Genomic DNA, 17,643 nt, shown 5'->3' on the forward strand with positions numbered 1-17,643 from the left:
ACTCAACTCAACTTCACATAGCTGAGAATTCCGGCCCACACCTGTCACATGTGGCTGCAGCGCACCGTTTAGCACATTATGCTCGCCAGCGCTGGATTACGCTAGCCGCTGGTCCGCCTTTCAATTCAGTTTGAATTTAGCGGTGCGCGCCAACGGCAGTAAGTGGCTCCGAAAGACAATTGTCAATAAGTGTACAACAACAAAGTAGCAGAAAAGACTAACGAAATAAATTAATTTAACGATTTGTCGTACTTAAAAGGTAGAGCCACTGTTCAAAGCGAATTTGCGAGAGACCTTTTATGATGGAGCGCGTTCGCGCCTGATAAGAGCATATACCTTCACATGCTTCGGTCGAAAGTTAGTGTGTGCGAAACGTGAAAAAATTTCAGTGAAATAAAAAAACAATTATAACAATAACATAGAAATGCATTAAACGAATGTAAATAAACAAAAAATACTATATTAAACGGTAAAAAAGAAAAGAATATTTTTGTTTTGATAATTGCCGACTACCTTATCAAGGAAAGGAGTGTTAATTTATTAAGCCAATAATAAAAACAACAAAATAAATGCTTACTCAATGAAATCGACTGCAGAATAAATTAAGTAAGTTGCCGCACGGCTCAGTTCGCGCACGGAAAAATGGCAAAAAGTGCAGATTTAGCGCATAAAGTGGCAACTAATAGTGACAGGAAGCCGTCAGATTTGTAATTTGCGGGATAAAGTGTAAAAAATCAAAGTTTTGTATAAACGGATCGATTCACGTCTTCTCATAAACACGCATCGGAATTAGTATACTTGGAAATTTTTCGTTTTCGTCTGACGGTTGGGTTCGCTAACACTGTCTGTCTGATTCTAGGTTTCTGAAATTTATACATACATATGTATGTATGTATATCTAAAAGAAGAAAAGAAGCCATTCAGTTGTTTAGTGAGGATGTTAATGCTCCGAAAATTCGACAAGCTTCTAAAGACACCACCACCATATTTCAGCCTAACAAGATTTTCTCTTAGACTTCATCTTGTGAAGCATTACCATGTCTAACAATATCATGGTGTGATAGGTAGATCATTTGTGGTACATCTTTGGACTAATGAACCGATTTGTATCACTCGTTCCGGTTATGTAGACCCGACTGTGATGGGAGCGTGGTTTAAGAGGATAATCCACCGAATGATTTTCCCAAACTTTGCTAAGTTTTATAGTTTATATTCTCCTTCTTCTCTTTTGTTGCTTCCACAGGTTTTTTTTATTAATTTGAATCAATGTTCAGACACCATTAGCTAATAAAATTTAATGTTTTGGCCTAGACTTTAGCTGTGTTATATAGAAAAGGGTTTGACATTGTACTTTAAAAACTATTTCAGGCAAGTAAGCGCCGCAACCGCTCGAAAAGATTCCAGCCGAGAGGCCCAATTTTCATAGTAAGTCAATAATAATGCGCCGAATAATCTTGGAAGATAAGACGTCAATCGTGCTGTCTGTATCTGCGTAGACAAGCGACTTCACATTACCGCATAAAAAATAGTCCAGCGGAGTTAAATCGATCTTGCTGGCCACGCGACAGGCCTACTACTCGAGATAATGTGCTCAGCAAAAGTTTGCTTAAATATATTCATGGTTTCGTTGTGACGGCATGTAGTTACGTCTTTTTGCAACCAAAGGTCGTTCTCATACACATCCTTCAGAGATGACACGAAAAAGTTATTAATCAAGCGTTTACCATTGACTCTAATATTCTACGGATTGGACTTTGTACGCCCGCAAACAAAGATCCTTTCGCAAAATCTTGCTTTAAGTGCCCGGACAGAGCTCCAGTTGTTGTCCGCGATGACAGCCGGACTCATTCCGGTCTTCTGTACAGTGGACCACAGCAGCAATAACATCTTGGTGCGCACTGTTTGGCGTCTCTGAGAACGCGCAGTATTCACTAAAGTAAACGTGCTGCGAAACCAATCCATGCTCGTTCGAATTTCCGGACGCAGCGAATTAAACCGAATCATTACTTTGGATATACATTTTCAAGATTTGCAAATGTCATTCCGAAAAAAGCCGGTTCATTATGAAAAAGAAACGGAGGAAAGGTCTTTCTCTCCCTCTGCGTCCCCCTGCGGGTACTGCGTCGAATACTCTCAGAGCTGGAGTGTTTTCATCCATTCGGATGACATGACCATCATAGACACTGTCTTTTCATTCGCTGAACTATGTATTTCGACTGTGGTATTCGCCGTCGCCAGTACGTAAAGCACCATAAATTTTCCCCACAACCTTTCTCTCGAAAACTCGTAACGCCTACTCATCAGATGTTGTCAACGTCTATGCCTCTGCACCATATAGCAGGAAAGGGATGATGAGTGACTTGTAGCGTTTGCTCTTTTTTCGTCGAGAGAGGATTTTACTTCTACTGCCTACCCAGATCGAAGTAGCACCTGTTGGCAAGAGTGATTCTGCATTAGATTTCGAGGCTGCCATTGTTGTTGGTGTTAATGATGGTTCCAAGATAGAGGAAATTATCTTCGACTTCGAAGTTATGACTGTCAACAATGACATGGAAGCAAAGTCGCGAATTCAACGACTGTTTGTTTGATGGCAGCAGATATTTCGTGTTGCCCTCGTAAATTACCAAGCCCAGGCGAGCTAATGTGAGAATACCCCCAATGAAAAAAGTTCTAGTATCACGTATCTCATATTACGCACTCATGACCTTTGAGAGGCCCGTATAATCGTGCCACTAATTAAGGGCTAATAATAAAATGAGGAAAATTATCAAAGGCAAAGTTTGACTACTAACCTTACATTGCTTACTACCAATCAGTAGTTAACTAGAAAATAGCGATCAGCTAGTTTTATTTTTCTATTTAAAGATTGTTGTATCTTGCAATATTGACGTCTAGTTACAATCTACTCGTTCAATATTGCGAAGTTGAGCAGTATTTTTCACCGTGTTTGCTAACTCTCAAGTACAATGCTTTCTTTTTATTTAGTAAAGTATCTTACAATTTTGTTTATTGATTGTTTAAACATATGTATAAACAGTATATTATAGATATAGTCTCTATTTTATTTACAAAATAGTGAAGTAATGGTCTCATTCAGGCGTTAACAATGTGTGGGCTTTCATAATATGGATAAAGGTTTTTTAAATACTTAATAGCCTTATACTTCGCAACCTATATTTTCCTACTTTCTACATACGAGGTACAAAGGGTCTGTATCCATTGGAATAAAAATATTTTAAAGAGAACTTTGGGATATGTTTATTTGTGGTGATCTCTTCATACAAACAAAATCTTCCACTTACGGATTGCTGTTTCACATCCACAAGTTTTCTAATCGCGTTTTAGGAATAATGAAAAAGCCTTGTCGTGCCCAGCCAATGATGTTATGAGAATACGTTCAGACTTAATGCAAGCGTCCTAAACATTGATTGGATTGGAAACCAAACTTGACAGAGCTCAATAAGAGCAGAGCTCGTACGGTGTTCATCAATCGTCGCTGGCTTGTTGGCATAGATCATAGATTTAACATAGTCCCACAGCAAATAGTCTAACGGCGTCAAATCGCACGACCGAGGCGGCGAATTGACTGGGTCGTCTCGTGAGATAACACGTTCACCAAACTTGGTTTTTGTTAAATCGATTGTGACATTCGCTGTGTCGTCCTATTGGAACCACATATTGCCCAAGTCCATATCATTCAATTCGGACCAAAAATATTCGGTTACCATTGAGCGGTAGCAATTCCCGTTAACAGTAACGTGCAGGTTTTAATCATTACGGAAGAAGTACGGCCAAATGACACCGCTGGCCCATAAACCGCCCCAAGCTGTAATTTTTTCGGGATGCAATGGTGACTCATGGAGTACGTGTGGATTGCTGCCTGACCAATGACGCATATTTAGCTTATTGTCGAAGCTATTCAGCCAAGAATGAGTCTCATCGCTGATAATGATTTTTACATGAAAATCCGAATCATGGTAGTCAAGCAGCTTCTCTTCTTGCGTTTGATCTTGTAAGGATGTAGGCCAAGCACTTTTCGCAAAATTCGCCACAACGACAACGCAGAGATGCCCAACGCTTGAGAACGACGTGTGAGAGACTGATTTGGGTCTTCCGCAATTGATGCGCTAGCGGTTGCAATATTCTCGACACTAGGGGCACTTCTTTGTCTCACTGACACGGGAAAATTTTTTACTGTGGATGTGGGTTCAAATTTTTCCACTAGACGCTTACTTGTTGATCTGACAGGACGTATATGAAGACCATAAATTGTATTGATGTAGCGCTGTAGCAAATTTCAATAATTTCAAGTGGTTGTTGGACCTGAAGAGAAATGTCAAAAGAGCGGAAAAAATATGGCGTCGTTTGCTGTTTCCTTACGGTCTATTTTTGTAGGGTTCCTATTTAAAAAAACCCGTTATATACTATTCTTCGACTTCGAAATTATGACTGTCAACAATGACATAGAAGCCAAGTCGTGAATACGACGACTGTTTGTTTGATGACAGCAGATATTATTTCTTGCCCTCGTAAATTAGCAAATCCAGGCGAGCAAATGTGAGAATACCCCCAATGAAAAAAGTTCTAGTATCATGGTATTTACAGGCATTTATGTAAGTATAGGCAGCGACCCGATTCATTTGCCTTGAAGTACAATTTACATAAGTATGTACTTCTACTTATAAATAATTATATTCTTAAATTTCAATAGTCAAGTGCACTTTGACTAATTGTTACTAGATAAATACTTACATTTCCGCATAAAAACAGATACATATAAATATTTGTATGTAAGTAAGTATGTGCATAAACTCGGAATTGAAGATCACGTCGATATTGGATATTACTTGTATATGTAAATGTAGTTACAAACAAGTGATAAGCGAGTCATTGTCAAAGCTTTGGCAGCTGCATCCGGCAAGTGAAGGTCGAGAAATTCAGACGGGTAGCACCTTAGGCAACAACCCAAGCAAAATTTTTGTTTTGAAACTTTTGTGAAAATGGCTTGTCAAATGAAAAAGTCTTCCACACAAGTACGAATACTTTATTCTGATGGTTCAGTTGGTATGACAGCTGTATGGTATAGTGATCCGATATCGGCCGCTCCGATGAATTAGCACATTCTTAGAGATCGATATCGCGGAAATTAGGGACTAGTTCACATACATAAATATCTTAATCAATCCAGCACGTCATACTAATCTCTTATGGTTATATTTTGTAAGGTTTTCGACATTTCCTTCTGGGAGTTACAAACTTGGTGACTAACTAAATATACCCTGGTCAGTTCTGTTGCATAAAAATACATTTAAATTATTGTATGAAATTCTGGAAAATAATATAATAATACTAGGGTTTATTAAAAAAACCTAAATTTCTTATGAGATATATGTATGTATTCAGAAAAAGACGAATTTGGAAGATCAAAGGACTTTTACACAAACTACTAAAATAATCTTTGATATACTGCAATCATTCAAAAACCTGCGAAACAGCAAGCTATTGTCGATTCTGCTTCCGTTTAATCTCTTCCTCCATCTCCTTACCTCTACCTCTCTTGCTCTCACCTTAGGTTATTAACGTTAGCTTTTCTACTGATGTACTGATCGCTGATCTTATAAGCGATAATACTCAGAGTTATGTTTTATTCAACAAAGGTGTTTTAACATTTATTGACGTAACTCGAAACTAAAGTTCTGAATCTCTGATCTGTCATAATATTGAATTTCCCTAAGGCTTAGTGGGTATATAGAGATCATATCATAACTTTATAATCATCAAATTGACCAAAACATTGTTAAATACTTTCAAGTCTCTCATAGTATTGGGAAAACACGTGTGATTTTTCAAGCCACAGTTATTAACTGTAATTTCGTATGAAAGAATTCTGAGCTATATAGAATTTTCAAAGTATTCAAACCAAATTCATATGAGTCTTTATTTGTCAAAAACTCGATTCTCATCGAAATAATTATATATGTAGTTATTCTATACTTCTTTTCAGCATCAAAACAAAATGAGATTTACGCAAATACTGTATGTAATATTTTTACTAAGTATACCCGCTTGCCTGTCGCAAAACAGCGCGGAGAATCTTGAGGAGAAGCGACCACATATTATATTTATTTTGGCAGATGATTTGGTAAGTAAATTTGATGTTCTTCTTTGATTTCTAAATTTCTTTAAAGTTTTATAAATAGTTTTCCGAAGACCTTAAGCATGGAAAACGTTTCAAAGGGATATAGGGAGTTCACAATTCAATATGTGGTATTGGTTACAAAACATGTTGTTGTTGTTACGGTTGCAACAGAAAAGATTTCTGGAGTAATTTGGAGTAATGCTTCCGATCTAATATATCTGACAGTCCTTTGCCTGATTAAAAACCGGGTCAGTTCCGGTAACGTAGACCACACTGTTGGAATGTCCTAATCTGGTTAGATTTTTCTGGTTTAGATTCGATCGGAGGATCGAATTTTGAAAGTTGAAAGCAGATATTTTGCGTTTTCATAATTTAAGAAGTCCTTCATACACCGGAGAAACCAGCTAATTAATCTAAACGCTTGAAGAAATAAGTAGCTAAACAGAGCAACAGCCAGTTAAAACTCTTCGTACTAGGAGAATAATTGTCTAGTAGTGATTATAAATCTCCATACTAAAATATTGTCTGTTAGATCTTATGAACTTCCTAATGGTCGAGAGATCCAAGTGTCGAAGGGTAGACCGCAATATAATGAGAGAATCCTTACTCAGCCTTATTAGCCTCAACCTCCGTATTATTTTGACTGTCTCTACCGATTCAGTATCATACAGTTCCTATCTTACTTTGAACACACAGTTACTTCCCGGAAGGAGTATATACTTTTAAGCTGTTGACCTGGGCTTGCAAAAGTTTTCCGACAACCGTAAGCCGTAACTTGGTTTGTACGTTCAGATAGCGATTTAAACTTGTAGGATCATACATTTATAAACAAAATTATGTATTACTCTGTGTAGAGAAACTTATCGAACATATTATATTATTTCTAATTAAATTTTAGGGCTTCAACGATGTTGGCTTTCATGGTTCAGCACAAATTCCCACGCCAAACATCGATGCATTAGCATTTTCTGGACTTATATTAAATAATTATTATGTAAATCCGATATGTACACCATCCAGATCGGCATTGATGACGGGAAAATATCCAATACATACCGGTGAGATATAAATTAAAATAAATCCTAAGTTATTAAAAATAAATAAATAGGTCAATTGGTTAGTCCAAGTATTTGATAACTGAGCTTTAAAACCGACTTCGGTCGATATATGTTATAACGGCTGATCCAAATAGAGGTACTTTTTTCAAGACCGTGGAGAGTCGATTCGGCGCCGTTCGCAGCAACTCGGATATAAGCTTACAAAATACAGTTTGAAAGCCGCTCGACAATCCCACACATCACATTAATCGAAGGATTTATTGAGAGAGCACTTCGGTGAGCAAATAATTTCACGTTTTGAGATGGTCGATAGGCCACCAAGACCAATTCCGCTTCAATTAAGACCTTGGAGCAAAATATCAGGCTTGCCATTCGCCAATTACGGGTCGAAATGCTCGAAAGTGTCATCGAAAATTGGAATCAACGGATGTAACATCTGAGACGTAGCCGCGTCCAACATTTGAAAGAGATAGTCTTCAAAAAATAAGTACCAAAGAATGTTCTTTCGAATGATTTTAAACATTCTCATTATATTTGAAGTTTCTGTGTTTTTTCTTTAAAAATGAAATGGATCCCCCTTTATATACAACGACTGTCGACGCCGATGGTCTGATAACTATCTGTCTGTATATTCTGATTTATCCGTTGGAAATATCTACCTCTTTTTACAATAAAGTCCTTCCTGAGAGGAAAAGCTTAATAGCCGTCTCAAACTTCAAAACACCTATATTTGTAAAGTAACCTTTTTTTAACTGTTTGTAAATTGTATGTCCATAAAAATATGTATACTCCATACATAAATCCATACAGAATTCAAGAAATTAAATTAAAATTTTTGGTTTTCTTTTACTATCTTTAGGTATGCAGCATACGGTGCTGTATGGCGCGGAACCGCGAGGTCTGCCATTGACTGAGAAAATTTTGCCGCAGTATCTCAACGAACTGGGGTAAGATCAACTATCTAACTCGACTTTGAGAGTTAGGATATTGTTCCTGATTTTCTTATTTTTTTTCCCCCAGTTACTCCTCACACATCGCCGGCAAGTGGCACTTGGGTCATTACAAAAGTGTGTATACGCCTTTACAGCGCGGCTTCAAGACACACGTAGGCTTCTGGACGGGACATCATGATTATTTCGATCATACAGCAGTGGAGCATGGAATGTGGGGCTTAGATATGCGAAAAGGTAATTGTGAAGAGACCTATAATAAAAAATATTTTTCAAAATTTAACTGACAGGCACTGGTGTCTTTGGATACGACTCCGAAACTACGTTATTAAAAGTGTATGACCTTGTACTTTTAAGGTTAATATTACAAAGATCTCACAGGAGTTAAAAGACTCTGCATTAAATTTTTTTTAATTCTATATTGACGTTTCTAGGTATGGATATCGGTTACGACTTTCATGGAAAATACACCACCGACATAGTCACGGAAGAGGCGATACGTGTGATTGCCGCGCACAATGCAACCGCACAACCGCTTTTTCTTTACGTCGCTCACGCGGCGGTGCATTCAGCCAATCCATATAACCCACTGCCAGCGCCAGATGAAGCAGTTGCTAAGCTGGACCATATCAAAGAGATGGGAAGGCGACGATTTGCGGGTAAGCCAAAGGTCAAATAAAAATAATAAAACTCTTAAAATTCGATATAACTCGGGTCTGAAGTCCTTGATTATAAGACTATATCAATGCTGGAGTATCACATATAATTTAAGTGGCGAATTAGTTAGTGGGAAACGAGTTAGAGCGATGAAAACCAATAGATCAAGAGGTTCTTAACCCCGTAAAACTCGCGCATTCTGGAAAACAATGCCTGCCATTTAACTAGATATTGTATATTTTTTTTGAGAGTAATGATTAATGATTTGAGAGAAATACATCTGTCATTAGATCAACGGATATGGTTAGAAGATTTCGTTTACTATTGTCCGGCCAATGTACTGCCAAATTTAACGATCTCTGCGTTATAATAATCTTTAACTAAACTTTTTTTCATTGTCATTCCATACAGCCATGCTTACACAGTTGGATAACTCGGTCGGACTGATCGTACAGGAACTACAAAAGCGCAAAATGCTGGAAGACTCCATAATTGTTTTCAGCACAGATAATGGTGGTCCACCGGAGGGATTCAACCTGAATCACGCCTCAAATTGGCCACTTCGCGGTGTCAAGAACTCAGTGTGGGAGGGCGGTGTGCGTGGCGCAGCGTTGCTCTGGTCGCCACGGCTGCAGAAACGTTCACGTGTAGCCGAACAGCGTATGCACATCGTAGACTGGTTGCCGACATTGCTGAGCGCGGCATCTGGCGGGCAAGCTGAGCAACTGCAGTAAGTAGCAAGCACACAGATTTTGGTGACAGTTTTTAAGAATCTTTATTCTTTAATACTTTCTCAAAGCAACGACACTGCAGCTTTGGATGGCATAAGCATTTGGAATGCGCTTACGCGTGATGAACCCTCACCGCGTCGCACTATACTACACAATATCGATGATATCTGGGGCAGTGCAGCACTCACAATGGGCGATTGGAAGTTAGTGCTTGGCACTAATTATCCGTTAATGTGGAATGGTTGGTATGGTCCGCCGGGCGAACGTAATGCTAGTGCATATAATTTGAAGATGTTACAACGTTGTCCGGTCGGTCATGCTTTGGCCAGCTTGAATATGACACCCAGTGTGGCGGAGGTAATACGAATGCGCATGGCTGCGACGGTTAAGTGTGTGATGGAGACACCGCCAAACATATGCGAATATAAGGAGAAGAAGCCGTGCTTATATAATGTGAGAGATGATCCCTGCGAATACTATAATCAAGCTGAAAAGTAAGTTTGCAAGAGCTGCGTTGAGGTTGAGATTTAATCTTAGGATTTTCGAGTGTTTTAATATGTATTGAGGCGTCAGTGGTGTAGTAAAATTGTTCAAGGCTATGTTTCGAAATTTTTTTTCAGTCCAATAGGGATGTTCGCTGATCTGTTGAACAATCTGAGACGGATATGGTACTTTTTAAAAGAAGGAACGAAATCCAGACATAGATATCCCCGAAATTCAACGGCGTTGAGTTAATCAAGTACCTGGGATTGGATAGCAATATTATGTGGAAGAGCAAAGTAGAGGAGAAAGTGAAAACGGTCAATGGTGCCCTCTATACATGTAAGAAGACACTGGGGTTCAGATATGGCTATCACTGGTGTTATATGACGGATCTTGTTTTACGAGGTTTTGCTGTCGTAGACCACTGTTAGCAATTTCATACAGAAAGCGTATATGGTGACTCGCTTAATCTGCCACCAATCAACATTGCAGTGGATGCATAGCTTTACATAGCATAGCTTTACAAAATCCTCAACAAGGATCTTTGGGCAGAGTCCAATACGCAGCGGACAGGTGGACAAATTAGATCACATATCCTCACGCTTTATTTGAGGACAATGTTCCAGGTCACCATAAAAGAGGGTGCATGCGACTCTCTAGCAGAATTTACAATATCTGTACAGACGGTTCAAATATGGCTAATAGAGTGGGAGTCGGAATCTATAGCTCGAAGCTTGGTCTTAGGTGATCCTTCAAGCTTCCGCAATACTACTGTCTCTTCCAAGCGGATGTTTTGACTGTCATAAAATCAAGACAATAATCTTACATTGCATTACGTTAAAGAATGTCCTGAGAAGCAGGGAGGCAGTAGATGCAGTGGGTACCGAAAAGCAGTATACATAATGGGTTTCAGGCCACAAAGGAATTCTGAAACAGCTACCGAAAAAGTGCAGAAAATTTTGAAGTCACTTAAAACGATATAGAATGAAATTTCCGAAAGCTGTCAGGCAGATCAAAGCGAAGTAGAATACCTTAAGTACATGTAAGATCGCTAATATCATGGGCAATAGCCCTGAAGGAAAACTCGCATGGGTTTTACTCACACAGTCTTGAAAGCACTGCAGGACGGTTAATGGCCGGATGGGCATAAATAACGACGATACATGGAAAGACAGAGAAGTAAGCATGAGTGAGACTATGGAACATCCCATAGGCTTCAAAGGACTAGATGAAGTATCAAATTTGTTCATAAAGTTCGCAGAAAGCATTGACGTCCTGTATGACGAATACTTGAAACTAAACTGAACCTCCATTTGGCATTACTAAGGACCAGCAGGTTTATGTATGGCAAGACACCAGTATAACCTAACCTTTAACAATTGGTATCTCCTTACTTGGGCTTTTCCAGGATGAGAAAACTTATCTCTTTCGTTTTAATTAAGTATTTATCGAGCTCTATCAATTTAGAGTTTGGGTTTCCCTCAATGAAGTTGTTGTCACCCATTAGCACAAAAAACTCATAAAAAGTTTTAGAAAGAACCGACGTTTTCAAGCTATGAGACCCATTTCTGGCTCATTGGGTATGTAAACAAGCAAAATTGGCGTAATTGGGACGAAAAGCAACCTGAAGACATTCAAAAACTGCCATTTCATCTACAAAAAATTGTTTGTTTTGTGGTCAGGTGGAATCATCGGTTCATATTTTCTCAAAAGTAATGCCGGTGTGAACGTAATCGTCAATGGAGACAGTTATCGCGCCATGATAACCGACTGAAGTTCGTGATCTCGGCAACATTTGGTTCCAACAAGACGGCGTCACTTCCCACATTGATTTATTGAAAGAACACTTCGGTGAGCAGATAATTTCACGTGTTGGGTCGGTCGATTGGCTACCAGGATCGAGTGATATCACACCGTTAGATTTTTTCCTGTGAGGTTATGTAAAGTCTAAAGTCTTGGCGAACACTCCCGCTACGATTCAAACCTTGGAGCAAAACATTACGCGTATAATTCGACAGTTACCGGTCGAAATGCTCGAATGAGTCATCGAAAATTGAACTCAACGAATGGACCATCTGAGACGTAGCAGCGCCCAACATTTGAAAAAGATAATCTTCAAAAAATAAATGTCAAAGAGTGTTCTTTGGAATGATAGTAAACATTCCCCACTAAGATAGAAGTTTATGTGTTTTTCTTTGGAAAAGTAGCGAATATCGAAATGGATCACCCTTCGTATTTGTTAATTTATTCGAAGTAAAACATGCACCGATTATTTGTTAAAAATATTTTGAATGATTATCATAAACTATTAGTTTCTTTTACATTTTTATGCTTTCTTTTGGAAAATGTATTTAAATTTCTTTCTCAATTAAAAATTTCAGATATCCCAATATACTCAGGACACTTTTGGATCAACTGGAGCATTTTAATAAGACTGCCGTACCTGCTTCCAACAAACCAGACGATCCGCGTGGCGATCCCCGTTTGCACAACTATGTTTGGACAAACTTTGGTGACATAGTGACAAGCCAGCAGCTTGCCGGAGAGCTTAAATGAGCTTTTTAGAAAAAGTGCGTGAAATAAAAATAAAAATCATAATATTTTTTATAAAAATCGTCAAATATTTTTGTGTTTTATTGTAACATTTGCTTGTCCGTTTCATTGCTATAATATTAACCTAAGATTTACATGTGTTGGCTTGTATATATATATAAGTATATATTATTTATAAACAAAAACATGAGTATTTAGAAGGTAAGGAGTACAACTTAGCATAGACTTTTATGAAATGAGTTATGAGTAGTAAGTTAAACACAGTCAGGTTGAACGACTACTTTCAAATGAGGATGAAGAAGATGAAGCTTTATGCAAAGATTATGAAGTTCGGGATTAAAGGGTTTAGCAGATTCACATTAAAACTTTAAGTTTACTAACTGTTCTTATTTATATGCCACATGCATTTCATATACACGCACTAAATGCTAACTAGATAAGATGCAAATACATTACGTATATAATAGTCTAGTGTTATGATGATTGAATACGAGTATGGGTAATGTGTTTGTAAGTATGTAATATGTGCATGATGAGGAGCGTTTCATTTTTCCACGCCCGCCGTTTATTCGTGGGCTCGTTGTCCGCTATGGGTCGTCACGTAATCGTTGTCCAATCTCAGCTAATTAATATCGATAACCGTTGCCATCATTGTCGCCATTTTGACCACCGGGACCAAAACCATTCGGACGGCCACTGGAGTAACCCTGTCCGTCGAGATTGTCTTGACCGCCCGGTCTGCCATCGGAGTAGCCATTGCCATTGCCATTGTATTGACCGCCCCCATTGCCATTGCCATTACCGTTCGAGTAACCATTGCCATTACCGCCATTACCATTGCCGTTGGGACGTCCACTTGCGTAACCATTATCGCCTAAGTCTTGTCCACTTGGACGTCCGTCAGAGTAGCCATTGCGACCGAGTCCTTGTCCGCCACCGTTGCCATTGCGTCCTTTACCGTTGCGGCCGCTATAGCCGTTACCGTTACCATTTCCATTACCGTTACCATTGCCATTGGGACGTCCACTGGAGTAACCATTGCTGCCTAAATCTTGTCCACTAGAATAACCATTGCCGCCGCCGAGCCCATTACCATTCTGTTCATAATCATAACCATTAGCGCCACCAGCACCGCCACCGAGTCCACCGAGACCACCGGCGTCAGTGTTAGCTTCACCTTCGTAGCGAATCTGTGGACGATAACCACCCTGATCGGCTTCGTAGTCGACGATCTATGTGGCCGTAAGCGTATTTGAGAGGTTGAGAGGAAAAATAAAAGAGAAAGAGATGGAGAGAGAAAAAGAGAGAGACGAAAAGGGAGGGAGGGAAAGAGAGAGAGAGAAAGAGAGCGAGGAAAGAGAGAGAGAGAGAAATAGTTTGGCGAAACATAAACGACATAAATTAGTTGTTGGATTTTGATAATCAAATAAATTTATGACTTAAACCCTAACAACTGCTATTCTTTATATACAAAGCTGAGCACCTAAGAGTATGTTTTCAACATACAGTGTCCCATAAGCTCAACTCTAAAACGGTTAGAGATTTTCGACTGACTTTTCAGCGTCAAACATCCTGACGCCGTAAAACACTTTCTTAATACAGAACACTTCTAACTGTAATGACTCTTTTAAGCCTGCCTCACGCTTCTAAAATATTGTCAGTAATAAAATATCCTTACTTGCTTCCTTCCATCAGGCAACAACACATTGTATTGTCCCGTTGTATAGTCACCATCGCGCATCTCTGAATGTCCGAAGGACAAACCACTCGGAGCATCTTCTACTTCGTAACTAAATTCGTATTGCGCCGGCTCCTAAAGAATAATAACGGTAAGCAGGCAAGTTTTGAACAATTTATAAGGCAAGCAAAAGTTTTGTGTGAGAAATAAGTGCAAAATAGAGTTGCCCAAAAGTTATTTTGTAGCATTGAAAGGAAACAAGTAAGAATATGTGTAAGCGTTAAAGAACACGCAGCGTGAATTTTCGAGCAAAACTGTCGGCAAAGTGTGGCAATGTGATATTTAAGGCGAGTGTAACAACTTTTTTTTAATTTGAGACTTGCATTGTAGTGTATGGTATACCAGAAACCATGGTGTGACTCAATTTCTCTCCGCAAGAAACTGTAAACTGTGTTTAGCGAGGAGTGGTTTTCATGTACCAACAACCTTTGTGTGTTCTATTCGTTTCTAGTAGCTTAAAGTTATGTAAAAGCACTTTTTACTTACGCCGCTCTCGCCGCTATCACTGCCGCCCTGAGAGTAATCGTAGCCATTTGCGCCGCCACCGTTTCCATTACCTCTGCCGCCCTTGCCATTTCCGTTACCATTGCGACCAGGTGGCAAGTATTCTTGGCTTGGACGTCCACCTCCATTGCCATTACCATTACCGCCATTCGAATAACCATTGCCATTACCAGAAGCTGGAGGACCATAACTATCTGAGGGTTTTTGTCCACCACCCAAACCGTTGCCATTAAGACCTGGCGCGCCATAGGTGCTTGAGGGACGTCCACCGCCGTTGCCGTTGCCATTACCATTGCCTCCCAAGCCTGGTGCGCCATATGTGCTAGATGGACGTCCGCCACCATTACCGTTTCCGTTACCATTACCACCACCCAAACCGGGCGCGCCGTATGTGCTTGAAGGACGTCCACCGCCGTTACCATTACCGTTGCCATTACCACCTAAGCCGGGTGCGCCGTATGTGCTCGAGGGACGTCCACCGCCGTTACCATTACCACCTAAGCCAGGTGCGCCATATGTGCTCGAGGGACGTCCACCGCCGTTACCATTACCGTTGCCATTACCACCTAAACCAGGTGCGCCATATGTGCTCGAAGGACGTCCACCACCGTTACCGTTACCATTACCGCCTAAACCGGGTGCGCCATATGTGCTCGAGGGGCGTCCACCGCCGTTACCATTGCCGTTACCGTTACCACCCAGTCCAGGCACGCCATATTGCGATGAAGGACGTCCACCACCATTCCCATTACCATTGGCTGAGGGTGGCAAGTAAGAGTTCACAGGCGGCTCGGGCCGCGCCAGCACCGCTGACAGCACCAACAATAAACTCACGAAACACCAAATTCTCGACATTGTGACGTACTACGTTTAGATTTCTTTTTGGTATGCCTTAACTGAGCTGAGTATCAGTGAAATACTTAAATTAGCGCCGAAAAATTTCGCACACCAGTTCTACTTAGGTCAGGACCAAGAGTCCTGTCTGTGCCGCTGTGTCCCTGTTGCACTGTTACACGCTGCCGTTTACTGCGCTTTGCTACAAGACGCTTTGTTTTGCCAACACTCGACCGACTTGACTATCGCAATACAAATCGAATGATTAAAACCCAAATTCTGACTGATTTCCAAGCACCAAATGTTGCCATATTTATATGCCAAAAAGCAAAGACTTCTTTTTGAAGGCGGCCGTAGTGAAACCCCAAAAATATGCATATACCGACATTCATATATAAATAGTAAATATAATAAAGCAGAAGAGCCAGCCATTCGAAAAGCGAGAGGATTTCCACAGCACCGCCAAGTTATGATTTGGTTGCACTGATTGTTTTTGTTTTCAATTGATGTGAGATGCTGCAAAGGCTGCCTGCCTCTATGACTGCTTTAGTTGTGTATAGCCGTTGACGTTGCTGCCACTCGTCATTCACCTACAAACGTTGCAAGTACTAGTCGCGATCGGCAATCGCAGACGCCGCCGCCGTTCATCTTCATTTCGTTCTCCTGCAGCAGCAGCTGTGGGCTCGCGTTCGTGTCACTCGCTTTGCAAGACAGCCGCCAGCCGCTAAGATTCTCTACAAAGCGCAAACGCCAATCGTTTGTTTGGATGAGTAAACGAAATCAAAAGTAAGCGACCAGCGCACGCTGTTCGCCCCCTAGTGGCATAATAAGTGCAAAATGTGGCGCAAAGGCGACAAAACTGCGCCGCCGCGTCGAAAAAAAATATATTTTTACTTTATAAAATATAAATACAGTAAGTAACTGTGCTACAGCCAGCAACTAAAGCAGGCGCAGAGCAACAAAACTCTTGAGAAATCTATAAATTGATGCTATTTGGCTCATGTGGGTGCCAAAAACAAAGCGCATGCGCGTTTAGTGAATGGATTGATAGCGCGTGCGCGCATCTATGCGCTTTTTCTACTGCTTCTTCTTCTTCTTCATCTTGACAACAGACAGCTTCTGCTGCGACGTCCTACACCAATGCCAGCGGCAATTGTTAGCGCCCATATGGGTTGCTGCTCGTGTTGCCAAACTGTAAGCGGTCCAACTTGTGTTCATCATCGGCTGCATCATTATCTGCTTGGAGGTGATTGTGATGTGTGAACAATGTGCGGTGACTTCTTGAATGCTCTTACGTTTGTGACGGTTTCACGTATGCATGTTAGAAGTACGTACGGCACGTGCTTGCGCTTGTGTGTTTCATACTTTTGTCAACTTCCAAGTTAGCCAGTCACCAGTTGGCATAAATGCATAAGCTAATCGTATTATTCTCAGGCGGAGACAGCAAAAATCGTGCTATACTAAGGTTCACAGGAAATTGTCAGAACAATGAGTGACTAGCAATCGACCTTGTGTTATTAATATATATATGTGTTGAGGGTTACTCTAGTAAGATTGGAGAGACTTTGTCGATACTTTTAGTTCTATGGCTAATTTCCGACATAGGTAATATACTAAGACTACAAAAACTGCATTTTGGAATACCAGAAATCTTCTATGGTTGGATCTCAAGTCTCAACGAAGCGGCTTGGATCCAAAATCAATCTATCTGCTTCAGAAGCTGTGAGATCAAAGATGTGTTAGACTTGATCTCCCAAATCGGGGTAATCAAATACAGGTTAGGTTAGTTTGGGTTACTGTGGTAGGCCAGTAAGCCATGCACAGTTGTTAAGTCCAAGAGGAGTAGTCATCTTTTAGGATGCCTGCGCCTGACCCGAATTTTAACAGACTCTGCGGCCTCAGTATCGATACCTACTCCAGTGTATCATATCACGGGAACAACCCCAGATGCTTTCAGCGTAGTCTTGCCAATTCGATACAAGAGTACAAGAGATGC

General features: G+C 40.3%; 2 protein-coding genes across 6 annotated transcripts; one reads left to right on the forward strand and one right to left on the reverse strand.

Annotated features, from left to right (window-relative positions):
* The first annotated feature begins 123 nt into the window (after positions 1 to 123).
* LOC105226674 (arylsulfatase J) lies at positions 124 to 12,639 on the forward strand. 4 transcript variants are annotated; one of them, XM_049452834.1, is made up of 9 exons: positions 124 to 606; positions 6,005 to 6,142; positions 7,038 to 7,197; positions 8,057 to 8,144; positions 8,218 to 8,384; positions 8,582 to 8,806; positions 9,216 to 9,534; positions 9,604 to 10,029; positions 12,400 to 12,639. In XM_049452834.1, exons 2-9 carry the CDS (start codon positions 6,017 to 6,019, stop codon positions 12,572 to 12,574), a joined length of 1,686 nt encoding a protein of 561 aa, XP_049308791.1. In that variant the 5' UTR covers positions 124 to 606; positions 6,005 to 6,016; the 3' UTR covers positions 12,575 to 12,639. The 4 variants fall into 4 exon arrangements, with proteins under 4 accessions (XP_049308791.1, XP_049308792.1, XP_049308793.1 ...); XM_049452835.1 differs by having other exon boundaries at positions 124 to 469; XM_049452836.1 differs by having other exon boundaries at positions 124 to 439.
* A 21-nt stretch (positions 12,640 to 12,660) lies between these two features.
* On the reverse strand, positions 12,661 to 17,174 carry LOC105226675 (pro-resilin). 2 transcript variants are annotated; one of them, XM_011205676.4, is made up of 3 exons: positions 14,796 to 17,174; positions 14,250 to 14,384; positions 12,661 to 13,803 (listed from the first exon to the last, which is right to left on the reverse strand). In XM_011205676.4, exons 1-3 carry the CDS (start codon positions 15,666 to 15,668, stop codon positions 13,198 to 13,200), a joined length of 1,614 nt encoding a protein of 537 aa, XP_011203978.2. In that variant the 5' UTR covers positions 15,669 to 17,174; the 3' UTR covers positions 12,661 to 13,197. The 2 variants fall into 2 exon arrangements, with proteins under 2 accessions (XP_011203978.2, XP_011203979.2); XM_011205677.4 differs by lacking the exon at positions 14,250 to 14,384.
* Positions 17,175 to 17,643: the final 469 nt, after the last annotated feature.

This window comes from Bactrocera dorsalis, chromosome 3, assembly GCF_023373825.1.
Source record: "Bactrocera dorsalis isolate Fly_Bdor chromosome 3, ASM2337382v1, whole genome shotgun sequence".
Taxonomy (NCBI): domain Eukaryota; kingdom Metazoa; phylum Arthropoda; class Insecta; order Diptera; family Tephritidae; genus Bactrocera; species Bactrocera dorsalis.